Consider the following 17,875-nt stretch of genomic DNA (forward strand, 5'->3'; position numbering starts at 1 on the left):
TGTTTTAGTGATGGTGATGTGTTTGTAGATCATACTTTACTGAACATTCTTCCTGTGTACAATTATTCCTATCTGTAATGATTGGCCCAGTAGTTTCAGTGGAAAATGTTAGTAAAAATTTACAAATTTTATGAAAATTGTTTAAAATTTACTATAAAGGGCAATAACTCCTTAGAGAGTCAATTGACCATTTTTGTCATGTTGACTTTATTTCTAGGTCTTACTTTGCTGTAAATTATTGCTGTTTACAGTTTATCTCTATCTATAATAATATTCAAGATAATAACAAAAAACGGCAACATTTTCTTAAAATTACCATTTCAGGGGCAGCACTCTAACAACCAGTTGTCCAATTCATCTGAAAATTTCAGAGCAGATAGATCTTGACCTGATGAACAATATTAACCCAATCAGATTGCTCTTAATGTTTTGGTTTTTGAGTTATAAGCCAAAAACTGCATTATACCCTTAGTTCTATTTTTAGCAACGGCGGCCATCTCGGTTGGTTGGCCGGGTCACCGGACAAGTTTTTAACTAGATACTCCAATGATGGTTGTGGCCAAGTTTGATTTTATTTGGCCCAGTAGTTTCAGAGAAGAGTTTTGTAAAAGATAACTAAGATTTACGAAAAATGGTTAAAAATGGACTATAAAAGGCAGTAACTCCTAAAGGGACCAAATGACCATTTTGGTCCTGTTGACTTATTTGTAAATTTTACCTTGCTGGGCATTTTTGCGGTTTACATTTTATCTCTATCTATAAATAATATTCAATATAATAACCAAAAAACAGCAAAATTTCCGTTAAATTACCAATTCAGGGGCAGCAACCCAACAACCAGTTTTCTAATTCATCTTTCAGAGCAGATAGATCTTGACCTGATTAACAGTTTAACCCCTTGCCAGATTTGCTCTAAATGCTTTGGTTTTTGAGTTATAAGCCAAAAACTGCATTTTACCACTATGTTCTATTTTAGCCATGGCAGCCATCTTTGTTGGTTGGCCGGGTCACTGGACACAATTAAACTAGATACCCTTATGATGATTGTGGCTAAGTTTGATTTTATTTGGCCCAGTAGTTTCAGAGGAGAAGATTTTTGTAAAAGTTAACGAGGACGGATGCTAAGTGATGAGAAAAGCTAAAAAGGCAACTATTACACCATACCTTCATCTCAGATGAGGATATCAAAACTAAATGGATAAGGAGCAACTAATATCTATAATACAAAAATAACAAGGTCCAATTTGTCAGCTGTCATCACGTAAAAAGATAAATCAAAGAATTCAACTTTATATATAATATAGTACAATGGTGTTGATTAAAAATTACACCACTCCAGACCCTTTTGTTTTCCACATAATTAATATTGCCAATAATTAAGAAGTTCCAGATCGAATCCGACACCGATACCAATAGTATATTCACCTGTTACCTATTACCTTATCTGTACATTCCGCATCTGACAGGCACACCACCAATGGTGTATTTAGAATTTTGCTGTTTACTGTTGAGTAAAAAATATTCCATTCCAGGCCCTTTTGTTTTCCAAATTATTAATTTTACCAATAATTGATAGGTTCCAGGTTGACTGGTTCAAACAGAAAGATTTTGAAAGCAGAGAAAACTGTGCATCTTATAATCGGCATGACTTTATCAGATGACAATACCGGGCAATACTAAAATAAGGCATACACAAAGTTATATACTTTAATTCAGTCACAGACCCATGATATCACAGGTGTGTTCTAGTAGTATATTATTGTTGAAGCAATATCAACATGTAAGTATTTTGTTAGCCTCATTTTTTCTAAATTTAGGTCAAGTTACTTATAAAAAATCTGACTGAAAACAAAACAATAAAGGGATACAAGAAGTAACACATCCTAAGAATCAGCATTTTCAGAATCTAATGTATTCTGGGAAATCCTCAAAATTTTCCTTTTCATTATTAGTTTTTTCTTTGTAATTTTCATGAAAACAGTCAGATGGGTTTAGAGCAATGGAAATTTAACCAATGATGTTATGTTCATTTTGAATTATGAAAACTAGTAAATAAAGGCAACAGTAGTATACCGCTGTTCAAAACTCATTTATAAAACCATGGACAAAAAACAAAATTGGGTTAACAAACTAAACCCGAGGGAAACACATTAAATATAAGAGGAGAACAATGACATAACACTAAAATGTAACACACACAGAAACAGACCGAGCATCAGAAAAAAAACCGCAAGAATAACAAATATAACATCAAAACCAAATACATGAATTTGGGATAAACAAGTACCGTGACACGTCTTTTCGCAATGTGAATTTATACTCAAAAATAAGAGAAAACAAACGACGTAAAATTACACATCATCACTTAAGACTCTGAAACGTTCAATTAATCATTCTTGAAAGAGTCTATGAATATAGGTTTTGAAAAGATATCTTAAAAGTTAAACCTATAATTATATGACTCAAAAGGTGTGGATTTTTTTAGTCAAGGTAGTTTCCTTAACAGCATAAATAAATATCAAAAATATAATGAAGAGGTGACTTTTAATTAGAAGTTGGCTTAAAAACGTTTTGTGTGAGAGTATAGAAATTTCAGAAGCTTCTACTAAATGGCATAAATAAAAAACAAAATATCATTCTAAATCTTTTTAATATAAAGAAACAAGAAAACTTACAACAAAAGGTGTGACACATAACAAAACAATTGCACAATATGCCCTATGATATTATGTCTTGTAAAATAATCTCAAAAAATGTTAACAACTTCTCATTTCTAAATTAAGTACATGATGAATCAAAAAAAAAGAATTGACTCTGAATAACTTTTAGAGACAACTTTTAAGTAATTGAGCTGCGTTGGATGATCATCGACCTTATGCAAGAGCAGGTATACATACGCATGCAGAGGCGGATTTATGTTGCTTATATAGGGAATCACTGAAGCGCGACTGTAGTGGGCCCCCTCTTAGGCCAGTGAGTGGGTCCCTACTTCTGAAAAATTCTGACATGAATGATTGATTTTGGAACATTCAAATACAAAATCAAAGATGAATTTGGTCAGTTTTTTAAGTGTGTTTTATCAACTTAATTTTCAAACAGTTATAGACTTTCCATAAACAGATGTATTATTATTGTAAGGTCAATTTCTATCCAACAAAACTCATATTATATAAAATAACAGTATTCAATAGGAAAATCACATGATTGCTTTGCCAGCAGACAAGCTAGACGTACTGATACAAATAAACTAGGTTTTATCATTATTATATTTGAAAGTAAAAAATTCATTGTAACTAAATATATCACCTTTGCAAGTATTGGTAGTAGAAAACAGGATGATTGATAGAATAATTATTTGCTATTTGCTTTCTTATCCAATGCATATTAAGGGGAATATATAAAAAAATATTTACTGCAAAATTGATATACCAGGATGAAGAGCAGGAAATTTGTATTGTGATTGATTTTAAGGAAGTTGAATATGAGAGAAAGGGCATGAAAAAGAAGCTTTATATTAGTATTTTAGTTAGAAATGTTTGCTGTCCAAAAGTGAACTATCTGTAAGTAATTTTTCTATTTGTTTCTAATAAAAAACAGCTCTTAATTAAAATATTGTTTTTCGAGAGAATAATTCAGTACCAATACTAAAGATATAAAAAGATGGAAAATCGTGCACCATTCTCAAAATTTCCATCATAATATTTAGTGATCTTTCAAAAAGTTTTTTTTTATAAGACTTCTGACACATTTTTTTTTATTAATACCTGATTCATTGCTATCCTATTTTAAATGACATGTATTACAAAAACAATTCCTATGTCACTTGATAAAAAAATCCATCAACAAAATTGAGGATTAAGCAAGATAGGAACAATTGAAGAGGTTGTAAGATGTGAGTATTTTTTTGGTCATTAGGATATCTGATGATAATGTTATGATGTACATGATCATCAGATTTCATTATGATTTTGAAAATTGACAATGTTGGTCATCATGTTTTTAGACTTACAAACAAAAGATGATCTTTGTATTCTGAATTAGAATTTTAAACTTCTTGGTTTGTGTAACTTGAATGTCTGATGAGGATGTAACTGGTCATTTGAATTCATGGACGATTTTGAAATGAACATGGTCTATTGGTACTCAGGATTTGGAGTGACAACATAAGATGAAATGTGTACTTATAAACAGATAAGTTGGAAATTTACGACTTTATCATTAATTCATTAAATTTTTTAACAAATATCAAATAAAAGGTATTTGCACCTGTGTTCATGAATTTGTTGAAAAATTGACAATTGAGTCAAGTAACTTTAAACCTAAAATATAATCTTTCAACTCTCTGTGTCTTTGCAGATGAGTTTAAACAGACAAGATAATTATTTTTGGACATCAGAATTCGAACAAATAAAATCAAGACCATCTTTGCAATTCTTTCATAAAACTGATCACAAACAGAAACTTGCCAATTTAAAACAAATTCTATGGTTATCAAGATTCTGTTTTTTTAAAAACTGGTTTTCGACCTTCATCAGCATTTATTGATTGGTTGAAAGTGGTTGTCATGATTCTGGTCTACTAAGATCAGGTGTTAAACCTCCATCTACATTCATTGTTTAGTTGAAAATTGTTGTCATGATTCTGGACCAATAACATCAGGTGTCCGACCTCTAACTGCATTCACTGATTTGTTGAAAATAGATGTCAGAATTCTGGTCTGTTAATCAGGTGTTTGACCTACATTCATAGACAAGTTGAAAATGATTGTCATGATTCTGGGCTGATATCATTGGAAGGTCTTTGTACTCGTACATTGATATAACTAGCCATCAGTAAGGTAATCTCCAAAATCTGTAAAAAATTAAAAATTATCTACATGTTCAAAGTAACAGCAAACAGTTACAAAGTGAAGACTTTGTAGAATGAAAATAAACAAAAAATATGTTGAACTGAACCCTGCAGTTACAGAAACATATCTAAACTGAAACATTTAATAAAATAGAAATCAGTTGTATAAATAAGAATGTGTCCCAAGTACACGGATGGCCCATCCACATTATAATTTTCTATGTTCAGTGGACCGTGAAAATGAGATAAAATTTTAATTTGGTCTTAAAAGTAGAAAGATCAGATCATAGGGAACATGTTTACTAAGTTTCAAGTTGATTGGACTTCATCTTCATCAAAAACTACCTCGACCAAACACTTTAACCTGAAGCGGGACAGACGGACAAACCAACTGACAGACCCACAAACCAGAAAACATAATGCCATAAATGGGGCATACAAAGGAAAACCAGAATGTTTTTAGAAGTTTTTGACCTTCCTAGAAGTTATTTTTTTCTTCTTATACCTACAGAACTTTTATTTACTGATTGCAAGTGGTTTGAAATCAGGGAGAGCTAAAATAATTTGTATATATATGTTCAGCAATTGATTTTAAAGGTAAGTTTTTACAATCACTTGCACAGTATGGTTTTCCCTCTTGTACTATCAAGACTCATTTAAGTAATCTTGCCAAGTATTATTACTGAACTCCAAGTGATATATAAAGTAATGCGAGGAAACCATTTATGATTGATAAACAAGCTTTCTCCAAATTATTCTTCAGGGCCTAAAAATATTTTAAAAATCAATGATTGTTGTACTTCTATCTATTGTTAGATCAGTCAAAATTTCATCCAAACATAATATATATAAAACTAACCTTCCATTTTTGCATGGTAAATAACAATTTCTCTGTTCTGTGTTCATAATGATGTGGAGCTGACTCTATTAACTGTGTAGCAACTATCATGAAATCGTCTTTCCAACCACCAAACGTAATTACTGACCGGTAATCATAGGAAATTATTGGTTGCTGTTAAAAGAGAATGAATACAGGTCAATAAAGTGGACCTTAGACTTTAGACTAAGGAAAAGAAGCAGATACAGTGTATAAATTAGGGGCATAAATTCATACAGGTAAGGCTATTAAAACAATGAATAATTCATTGTTATTTGAATTTTTGTATTGTCCTCCTTTCATTTTCATAGTAGTCTATCTAAACAAGTAAAACTGCAAGCTACTGGTCACTGATGATACCCCTACCCCCTAAAATGTTGTTGAGTGATCAATCTTAAAACACATCACATGGTTTGGCTTTTTTAAATCCTTAAACCAAATTTCAGAAATCCTTATGATATAGTGAAACTATTCATGGGAGGGTAGATGGATTGATGACAGACAGAGGTTAAACAGTACCAGTATACCCCCACTTTTTTAACTTACCATTGTTGAATATTCTAATACAGTAATCCCTTCTTCATGGACAGCTAACCATACATCTTCTGTATTACTGAGAGAAGTTTTTGTCTGAAATCAATAACAGATATAAATATAATTGCCTATGTAAGTGAATGATTTTATTTAACAATTAAGATTTCTGTCCAAAGTTTGTGACTGAGATTTCAGACAAGTAACTCAAAGTACAGTCAAATAGAAACAATTTTTTTTTATACGTAAATATTGAAATTAAATTAATTTTTCAATTCATATCCTAAATAACACCCTGTTTTTTTTAAATTAGGAAAAAAGTGATTGATTGATGAATAAGATAGATATTCAAGCAGAAAACAATTGGTGTACATATTAAATGCAGCATGTTTAAAATTGGTGTACAAAATAACAAATATTGTCTATTTTCAATAGTGTACAGGTACTAGAATAATATTTTTATATTATTAGCAAATAGGAAGCGACAAATCAAAATAAAGCTTACTTACCTTTGTTCTAAATAGTTTAGCACCACAGTTCTGCCATTTTCTGACCACAGCCAAATATACCCGTATACAATCCTGAGCTGATCTACCACGTAAAGATGACCATCTCTCCAACAATTTACTTATCACAGATCTGTAATCATAGTAAAGTATGGTGGTTATAGAATGATCTGAACTTTACTTCACTAAGGGTTGTATGATTTATGACCACAAACACTTTTATAAGGGTTTACGACTGGTCTGGAATCATTTGTAAAATGTAGATATGGTTCTAGTTATAAAACACAGTAATTTCAAGGAAATTTAAAATGAATTAATGATCATTAATAAAAGCAACCAATGTGTCAAAACTATTCCAGATAAACTGTTTTGTCTCAATAGTATTTGTTTCAAAAAAGTTAAAGGCAACAAATAGATAACTCACAGGAAGGATTTATGTTTACTTTTATGTTATCTACATTAAATTGTAGAATATAAATTCACTATTACTATTTTTGATTGTGATAAATAACATTTTCTGCAACTCTTCTATATATATTAATGGATAATAAGTGCAAAAAGGGCCAAACTCTCAAATGGCCAGGTAGTCATCTTAATAAATATAACTATTTTTTGCTGAAAAATGACAAAGTTCTAAAATAAGAAAAATGAGAAAAAAAAAGTTCCATAATAGCAGTTGCACTACTTCATTGTAAGTGCAATATTCCTGAAAACCTTCAGGTATCTTGGTGGGAAACTGTAATAGGAGTTGATTACACAAATGAGAAACTGGATGCGTCATTTAGTTACCTGCCCATCCAACATCCCTGTTCCATAATCTAGTTCAGAAGTACCTCACCAAATTTGTCTTAAACTTCATTAAATTGCACATATTTCTAAATAAACAGTATTTGATTACATTTTATAATTTTTAATAATAATGTTAGCCTGAAGTAAATCTAGGAATATGACGTAGAAACAAATACAAGAACTCTCACCTTTGTTCTTCTTCTGATATAGAGGTAAACTTTTTAGGATAAAATCTATCTAATACTGTTGATACTTGTTGTGCAACGTTTGTCTGGCATATATCTCCATTCTCACTATAGTCTGAGGTTGACAGCTTCAGATCACCATATTCTACCTATAATGGATATATACAGCTGTAAGTTTTGAGGAACGAGCTTTCAGTAACCGTAGGTAATCTCAGATCTGTAATTTGTGTCTTTGGTTGTTTTTGTCCTTTGTATCCATCTGATGAGCCAAGACCTTTTTAACAGACTTTTATATTTTATTCTTTTGTTGTGCTGTTATATATCAGAATACCAGGTTTAAAGGGGAGAGTTTGGTGTCTAGTAACATGTTTAACCCATCACAATCTGTATGTTCCTTTCCAAAGTCAGGAGCCCAAGTGTTTGTCATTTTTTTTTAATTTGTACTTAAATCCAGCTGTTAGTTTTCTCATTTGGATTTGTTTTGCATTTTGTTATGTTTAAACATATTATAGTTTGCTATGCGGCATAAGATTTCCTTAATGTTGAAGACTGTACAGTTTCTTATGATTGCTAACTTCTACATCATTCAGTCTCATGTGGAGAACTGTCTTACTGGCAATCACACTACATCATCTTATTTAATAATGATAAGTAAAAGACAACCTTGACCTGATATATTTCTCCATTCTCGTTGAACTCTGATGGTTTGGAATAGCATGTAAATAATTAAATGTAATTTAGAAATAACTGAACATTTTGAGGAGATCTTCACTAGATGAGATCAAAAATATATGAGAAGAAAAGTCAGACTAACCTGAGCTAACAATGAAGTTAATTCTAGAGCCAGGTCTTTATTGAGAGGAAATCTTCCCTGAACAATATCATCGTTGATTTGATAGGCTAACAGCAACTTCTCTTTATCTGTTTCTGATTTGCATGTAGATTTGAAATACAACCTTTAGAAATAAGAAATAAAATACAATTATTCAAATTTTAAAAATAAGGCAGTTTTATGATTCATGTGAAAAATGTGATAGGAATTGTGTTGCAGTAATATAAACACTCACTGGTTCATTGCTCTTTTTGGGAAACTTATGTTAATGCAGTGTATGGGCATAGTAGAACCCAAGGCTTCCAAAACGATCATATATGCCGGTCATTTGTATAATGTCCGGTAAAAGTCCGGCTGGGCAAAGCATGAAACGGTCATCTACTTTTTAGTTTCATAGGCTTTTTCGGTCATTTTAACATATTTAAATTCACGATCTTTTAGACCCAACCTTTTGCCTTTAACAGCCATACATTTCCGGTCATAAAAGTGACATGATGATTAATTACTATCAAAACAACCCCTACTTCAATACCCTCTAATTTTAATCAAGGCTAATTAGTTGCTGGACAGCTGAAAACTACCTGTTCAGCTGTTCAGGTGACAGGTAAACTATTTTCAGTACCGGACATCTTATAAATTAATCGGTCCATTCACAATTGTTTTCCTACATTTTAGCGGATTGTATCTTATTGATTTAGTCTAAAAGATCAAATTTTTAATAAATACATTTATAAACTTGATTTGATGAACCATTTAAAAAGGTTTTACATGAAAAATCATCAGAACTACGTTGTATGAACAAGAACACGTGTGCGCATGTGCACAGGTGGGAAATTCAATTATGCATCCTACGTTTCTACAAAAATGCTAAAATTATCATTGATTCCTGTATCTAACGTTCATTTCAAGTATTTTGTTGAAGAAATAACGTAGAAGGAGCTTCTTCGCTCAGTCGTGCTATGTAAACGTACACGGATTTTTCGTATCCGTTTATGGTCCATGTTTTACCATTGTCAAGTCAACATCCGGTTTTGAAAAATGTGACTTTAAAAATGAAAATAAAGTTCTAGACAACGTCATTTTTCACAAATAAAGAGTCTAATGCAGATATGAGCATGCTGATATGCACACTTTGAATGATGCAACGCCAATTTTATCAGTTTATGTCAGAACAAAAAATTCATATCTAAGTAAAGTTTAATATCGTTTTTAATCTAATGTCAATCATTGGGATGGCCATCTGATTACCCAATTGCCTTTTGTGACTTAGTCTTAGGGATTAAAATTCGGATCAGATATAAAATGTCCGGCTGGCTCAGAAAAATTTTGGAAGCCTTGGTAGAACCATGAGCTTTAAGTGTTGAAAAACTACAAATTTCCTACAGACTCGATGCAGAATTTGTAAAAATCACCAAATCTTCCTTTAAGACATATCTTTTCCTCGATCCATGAAAATTTTTACCCAAAAGAGTTATTGCAGAGATGGTGTCATTCACACAACATATCAAGGAGCATCCAATTTCATACATTGACCGTTACTTCAGAATTTTTTGTGATGTCTTTATGTGATGTATTTATCATTAAAAAAATTGTGACAGGAAAGATTTTACTAAGTTAAGACTCCTATTTTATATATTGTTAGAATTATCTGAATGCAGCATTTCATGAAATAGAAATAATTTATCTTGCTATTGTTGGTCCTTTTTTTCCCTGCAAAATCACAATAACAAGTCCTAGCAAAAATTCCTGAATTGACAGTTCCATTAATTCAAACCAGACAAGGATGGAAAGGACAAGAATCACTTATGGCACAAAATGGCCTAAAATATCAAATTTATCATAAAACACCAAAAAGGTCTCAATTTGGTTCGTAAATAGGTCTATTTCAAAAGTCTAAATACCAAACATATCAATTATTTTCATAAGAGTACATAATATTCTCCAAAGTAAGGCCATTTTGGACATTTTGTCCAAATATGATGATTTTGTGTGCATTTTTCAGACCTAAAAGCTTTAGAAACAGCTTGCCCGCCACCTACAATCCAAAATGTGTTGTTACCAAAAGATTTCAAATTTGATATAGATTTCATCAATATAAAAACTTTTTGGAGGCATAGATGCCAACCCCCTTTTGACACAATCAGTAACAAACTATCAAACTTTCCGTATTTTTGAAAAGTTTTCAGTAATCATAAATAAACGTGCATTTACCAATAAAAATTTCTGACAAGTGGTTGCAAAGTGATGTGCACGAAATTTATCGTTAAACATGTTGTCTGTAGTATGTATTCCATTCATTTATTGTTCAGATGTTCTCGACTCTTACATTTTCATTTTGTCAAGGAGAAGTAGAGACAACAAATGGAAGTTTTTAACGACCTTGACTGGCTATACAGCCCTTGCACGGTCGGCCCTGGCTTGCGCCTTTTTGGGCATTAAATAATTTATATTTTTACCATGTGGTAATTTAAATAATTTAGAATAGAAGTAGAGAAAGGGGGAAAGCTACTTCATAAATGCAAGTTTGCCTCTTCGGAAGTCAGTTAGTTACTCAACAATAGGTTGATAACTCCCGAGAAACCGGAAGCATTACATTAAACTGGAATCCGCTTGTATTCACTTCACTCAAACAAAGTGTAGTAGTCAGCCGAGAACCAGCTTAGCATTACATTGGCGTTTTCTAAAAACCGGACCAGGACGGAAAAGTAATGATAAAACTCCGTGTTTTACAAAATTGAACGGCGATGACTGGAAATCCGTAACTATTAGACTTTGACCGTAATAGCGTAGTTTTTATTGCAAAATCGGAAAAACTACGCAAAAATCGTAATGGTTGGCATCTATGTGGAGGTGACTCATATCTCAGTCATAAATTAGGTCACACTTACCTATTTTTGTACAGAAACTTTATTGTCCTGCTGCTGTCTAATTTCCCTGAGTTATTCTCTTTAAATATATGTTCCCACTTGGATATGACATCACAAACCTATATTTAAATAGAAAGAACCATGTAGCTGAAGAAACAAAGCACTAAAATGACATACATTTGCATACATGAGATACAGGTGTTTCACTAATTGTTCATATATATGTGTATGGGTTATTTACGGCAATGCATACATGTCCCACATGCAATTCCTTATATATTTTACATGTGTGTCTAACATATATTAATTGCATGCTATTTCAATTCAGTTGTGCTAACCAATCAAAATAAGTATTTTTCCCAAAAAAATGAAAACAGTGATCCACATGGAAATCGCCCATTTCAAAATGAATTATTTCACTATAAAATGTAAAAGGTATAGACATTTAGACCTAAAATATAACAAAAACTAACCAATAAGAAAGGTTACAGAGATGTAAAAAATGTTTTGGGGAGTTTATAGAAATATAATAAAATCAAGAATGTTAACATTTTTTGGGGACATGATCACTCAGCATGTGAAAGAAGGCAAACCCTGGGCTTCTTCAATTATTGACTTATATATCATTACATATTATTTAAAGGTGGTGCTCCCCTTCTAATTTCTAGCATCACTCTTAATTTTTTCAGTACCCCCTAACTATAAGATTAATCAGAGAAGTTTGAAAAATAATTCTGACAGAATATAATTTAACATGACTATAATTGATCAAAACTATATTTGACTTACCTTGATATGTGACTGTAAGAAATGTTCCCCCTCAATAATACATGGGTCATCACTAAAAAGGGCAAACCCTGACTGATTAGAATCCCTCATGGATAACTTCTTCGTGAGTGAATGTAACAGCTCCTCTACTGTTGTAGACCCATCAAAACTAACAACCTGAAATATGAAATTTAATAGATTCATGCATGTGTCAACCAATTCTAATGCAAATGCTTAATTTTCAATGTCATAAAAAATGTTAAAAATAGCAGGTATTGAAACAAAGGGTGGTGGTTTGTAGGATCTGAGGAAATACTTAGTGCAAGCAAGCTCACAAAATTATACCCCTGGCTTTCAAATAATACAATTACAGTCAATCATTTCCTTAGGGAAACCTCCAATATATGTTGGATCGAAAACAATCATGGCATGTATTACTGAGGAAATATGAAGCAATTCTGAATGGTTGGAAAAAGTGATATAGATTTTGTGTGACAGGAACTCAATAAAAAACATAAACTTGATGATGATAGGAGTTTTTAACAACCATGACTGGCTATACAGCCCTCGCATGGTCAGCCCTGACTTGCATATTTTAAAATTTTTTAAAAATACTTAAAATTTTTGTGTACCTGGTATGTATTATTGAGGAAATGTACAGGAATACTGATTGGTTGAGAATGATGATATGGATTACGTAATGATAACTCACTACACTCCCCCTTAAACTATTTACTGTACCTGGTATGTATTATTGAGGAAATGCACAGGAACACTGATTGGTTGAGAATGTTATTAATTATGTTATGATAACTTACTACATTCCCCCTCAAACTATTTACTTTACCTGGTATGTATTATTGAGGAAATGCACAGGAATACTGATTGGTTGAGAATGATGATATGGATTACGTAACAAGATAGACAACACTTCCATTCGTGATGGTCTCACTTCACGAATCCCTTTCAGAATGGTTCTCTCTAGAGCTCGCTGACAAAATATGGCATACTTCCCAATATCTGACCTACAATCACAAAATTTATACATTAGAAGCTATGAAAATGAAAAAGGAACACACTGAAATGCAAAGTATTTAGTTTTCGACTCTTATCAATACAACATCTAAACAAATATATTTTTTAAACTAGTAACCAGATGCTCCAGTCCCAACTACATAAACCTGAAATATTTAATTAGTTTCACTTTTAAATATATAATTAATACCTGTACTCCCTCATATTTTTTCATACAATTTATGATTCCTTTTTTTTTTATACTGGAAGTCCAAATTTTTACTTAAACACATATTTTTTTCCTTCAAACCATTGAATAAAATGTTATACAAAATTGTCATGGTTTAAATGCAAAGACAAACCTAAATTATAAAAAAGAAGATGTGGTATGATTGCCAATGAGACAACTATCCACAAAAGACCAAAACGACACAAACATTAACAATTATAGGTCACTGTCACCCTTCAACAATGAGCAAAGTCCATACCGCATATAGTCAGCTATAAAAGCTAAAGTTAACTGTGAAACAAACATAACATGTGATACAGAAATTAATAAAATACTAAGCATTGATTTTCATTTTATCAATACTGTACTAACCTTTGGTCAGCATGCCTTTGTAGATGTACTCTTAAATGCCACATAATGCTCTGTTTTGGGAGGAATAATGAAACACACATGGACAATAGCTGCCACCCCTGTAATATGACATTAGCTGCAGGGTTTAATCTAGAGTCGGACAAGTCCATTAATGATCCGGTGGGTGAGGTAGGTGTAGCATGGCATAAATACCAGGAATGTTTTCCACATAATAATAAATTCTGAAGAAAAAAAAAACATACACTTTTTTGGACAAATTATTATAATAATCATAATATACCAGGGAAATGGGTACCCAAAGAATGAATATCAATATTTCTTATGAATTTTTGTTCTGTAATGACTTGTTTCAGGCATATATGAAATTTACGAGAACAATGCTTAAGTCACAAAATATCTATAACATGAGAACAGCCCTAAATTGATAGCAGAGCAAAACTAAATGTGTCAGAACAGCACAAAATTTAAATATCTATAGCAAAAAAATCATCAGAGTGGGGCTAAATGTGAACTTGATCTGTAACTAATTATAGTATACATATATATGAAGGCCTTTACCAAAAAATCTGTTTGCCTTTATATACAATCAATTGTCGAAAATCCTGTATTTTTTGTTAGGACTAAAATCCTGTATTTTTTTTAGTCTAATTAAAATCCCGTATTTGTTTTTCAGAAAATTTAAAAAAAAATCTAAAATCTGTTTTTTTTTTAAATTAAAGATACCACAATCTTAATGCAATCGTCGCAGTCATCAATACAATGAGCGAAACTAGCTACTGACCTGTACAGCTGTTTTCTGTTGGACTGGATGACTAGATGTTTGTTTAATGAGTTGACAGAAAAGTTCATTCTGTAGTTCTGGATACGCCAGACAGATATCTAATAACTTCTGAGACAAGTTGGTATGGTATTCTAAATTTGTTGATTCTATTAGTGTATAGGTAAACTGGAGTATTAACTGAAACAGAAATATTTTTATTATTTTTTTTTTGGTCCATATTTATGTGTTACATTCAATTCAAAACATTTCATAAACAACATTTCTGCTTAAATATGAAGATACTTTCATAGATAATAATAATAATGAGATAGGGGTTACACTTCAATGAGGAAATAACATTTCACCATGAAAACATGTCAAACTTTGGACGTAATCAGAGAAATATTTCAAACAATGATTATTCAATTAGTTTTTGTATTACTTCCGTTATAAGTAACTAGAACACACCCGCGAAATCGCGGGCATTCAGATTTGAAAGGATGTAAAGTGTTGTAGGAAGAATTTTGTAAAAGATTTAATGACTTGAGAATTTCAGGAAAAGTATCAAAAGTACTAAAAGGTACTTTGGGACAGGAAAATGTTTTTTTTAACCCTCCTCCTTTATTTCCAAAATTCCCATTTTTTGTTTTCTATTAATTTCATTCTGAACATAAATTTAGTGTACATGTATTATGAACATTCCAGTCAGGAGCCTGTAATTCAGTGGTTCAGTGATATTTGTTTTTCGTTCATTTTTTGTACATAAATAAGGCTGTTAGTTTTCTCATTTGAATTGTTTTACATTGTCATTTTGGGGCCTTTTCTTATCAGACTATGAAGTATCGGCTTTGGCTTATTGTTGAAGGCCGTAAGGTGACCTTTTAAAAATGTTAATTTCGGTGTCATTTTGGTCTCTTGTGGAGAGCTGTCTCATTGGCATTCATACCACATCTTCTTTCTTTTTTTTGGCAAAACATTTAGTGACTTGAGAATTTCAGAAAAGATATCAAAAGTCATAGGTAATTTGTGACAGGTTAATTGTTTTTCTAGCCCTGCTCCTCCTTTTTCCACAAAAAAATCCTTTTTTGTTTGTTTGTTTGTTCTCTATTAATTTTAATGACACATGAATAATTTTAGCGTTTATCTGTAAATAATGAACTTTCATTAAAGGGGGGTGGGGTCGGGACTTGACGGATTTAGGGGCCCGCCCTGCCCCCCCCCCCCCCTTCTGGAAAATAATTGGTTGCTTATATAGGGAATTACTGAAGCATGACCCGGAGCGGGCCCCTCTTAGGCAGTCAACGGGCCCCTGCGTATGAAAAATTTCAGAAAAGATATCAAAAGTCATAGGTAATTTGTGACAGGTTAATTGTTTTTCTAGCCCTGCTCCTCCTTTTTCCACAAAAAAATCCTTTTTTGTTTGTTTGTTCTCTATTAATTTTAATGACACATGAATAATTTTAGCGTTTATCTGTATATAATGAACTTTCATTAAAGGGGGGTGGGGTCGGGACTTGACAGATTTAGGGGCCCGCCCTGCCCCCCCTCCCTTTTCTGGAAAATAATTGGTTGCTTATATAGGGAATTACTGAAGCATGACCCGGAGCGGGCCCCTCTTAGGCAGTCAACGGGCCCCTGCGTATGAAAATTTCTGGATTCGCCACTGCGGAGTGTCCCTGATCCCAATATCCCGGGCTTAAAAACATGAAATCCTGAGGTTCTGAATTTATTGTTCCAGACGTCCCGAAAGTGTATTTTCTTTTTACAGTCAATTCTCAGTTTAATAATTGATCCACAGCGGTCATTGATCAATTATTCAGACCCACTCTTAAATAAACCCTGTGACTGCCGTGGATAGTAAATTGAAAATTATATCAGAGAGAAAAATACACTTTATTCGTAGTATATGTATTTGTTTCAAAGTAAAAAGAAAAACCCAAACCGGGGTTCTAATTTGACTTTAATTTCGTCCAATGATGGATATAAAACAGAAAATACACTGTATTCGTAGTATTAATGTATGATCAAAGTATACAGACAAACGCAAACCGGAAGTCTAATCTGACTTAAAATTTCGCCCAATGACGGAAACATATCCGGACGTCTTTTTTCTCGTTTTTCACCCAAAATAACTCAATCCGAATAATCATATGAATGGATGACAAATGCGATTATGCACTGTATCAATAGGACACAGAGGCATGATGATTAATTTATTGTGGAAAGAAGAGAAGCGACACCCAAAATGAGGTCTTCTCGTTTAATAGTATAGATATGCTGTTATCCTTGAAGTTATGGATGATCTTAAAATAACCAATATTTTGTTCAGTTTTTTAAAATATTTTCAAAATGTGAATATTTTTTTTTTTATTGATAAAAATTGTTTGATCACATTTCATTATGTCAGCTTTAATGGACATCCCCCTTTTTTAATTTACTTTATTGTTTCAGTATTTTTAACTTTTTTCATGTCTATTTGGCTTACCTTAAATATTTCCAGTGCCTTTAACTCCAGTTCAGCAGAGGGGAGTGTTGTGAGGGGTTTATTGATAGGGTCCTTACTGTGTAATAAAAGTGGGTGTTTCCAATATACAGAATCTGAAATAAAAAGTCAACCATTACATTTGATAACCTGTTGACACAGATATATGTCTCTGCTGTACTGTACACAATATGGTAGTATATTGCTAACATTGAAATCAAAATGACAAAACTATGAAATTTTAAAACATTCAAAGTTAATAAATCATGACTGAAGGTTCTGGTCCAATTAATCTCTGTGGAAATAAGTACTGCCAGTGCTAATTCTACGGCATAACAAATATAATTTGACTTTTCTCAGTTGTTCCACATAAACTGACACAAACACAAACTACACAATTAAACAAAAGTCAATGAACCATGACTGAGGAAAAGAGCCAAATAATCTCCATGGATATGAGACAAGCTAATGCTATTACACCTCCCCCTTCCCCTATCTGTCTCTAATTTGTAAAATATATAAGCTTACTAGAATCTGCATTACACTCCATCACTTTAGATATAATCTGTTCATATTCTGTCCCCACATTGCCTGTCCCTCCCCCTGCAGCCACTGTTAAATGGTACAACCAGGAATCCTGCAAAACATAAATGATATTTAATTCTACATTAATACCTTGTCATTAATGACATATATCCACTCAAGATATCAAAAATCAAGAATGTGTCCATAGTACACATATGCCCCACTAGCACTATCATTTTGTATGTTCAGTGGACAGAGAAATTTGGGTCAAAACTTTAATTTGGTATTAA

The 17,875-nt window shown here is 32.2% G+C and overlaps 1 protein-coding gene across 1 annotated transcript in view; it reads right to left on the minus strand.

The window, feature by feature from the left end:
- Positions 1-2,633: 2,633 nt before the first annotated feature.
- Positions 2,634-17,875, minus strand: part of LOC134709790 (pleckstrin homology domain-containing family H member 1-like) — a 70,130-nt gene continuing 54,888 nt past the window's right edge. Inside the window, exons 19-31 of the mRNA XM_063569934.1 lie at positions 17,589-17,697; positions 17,064-17,176; positions 14,600-14,776; positions 13,819-14,039; positions 13,051-13,228; positions 12,225-12,380; positions 11,457-11,554; positions 8,551-8,692; positions 7,740-7,885; positions 6,766-6,895; positions 6,272-6,355; positions 5,708-5,860; positions 2,634-4,851 (exon numbers count right to left, since the gene is read on the minus strand). Coding sequence (XP_063426004.1) covers positions 4,768-4,851; positions 5,708-5,860; positions 6,272-6,355; positions 6,766-6,895; positions 7,740-7,885; positions 8,551-8,692; positions 11,457-11,554; positions 12,225-12,380; positions 13,051-13,228; positions 13,819-14,039; positions 14,600-14,776; positions 17,064-17,176; positions 17,589-17,697 — 1,791 coding nt within the window. The 3' untranslated portion in view covers positions 2,634-4,767. The remainder of the gene's footprint in view (positions 4,852-5,707; positions 5,861-6,271; positions 6,356-6,765; positions 6,896-7,739; positions 7,886-8,550; positions 8,693-11,456; positions 11,555-12,224; positions 12,381-13,050; positions 13,229-13,818; positions 14,040-14,599; positions 14,777-17,063; positions 17,177-17,588; positions 17,698-17,875) is intronic.

This window comes from Mytilus trossulus, chromosome 3 (genome assembly GCF_036588685.1).
Source record: "Mytilus trossulus isolate FHL-02 chromosome 3, PNRI_Mtr1.1.1.hap1, whole genome shotgun sequence".
NCBI lineage: Eukaryota > Metazoa > Mollusca > Bivalvia > Mytilida > Mytilidae > Mytilus > Mytilus trossulus.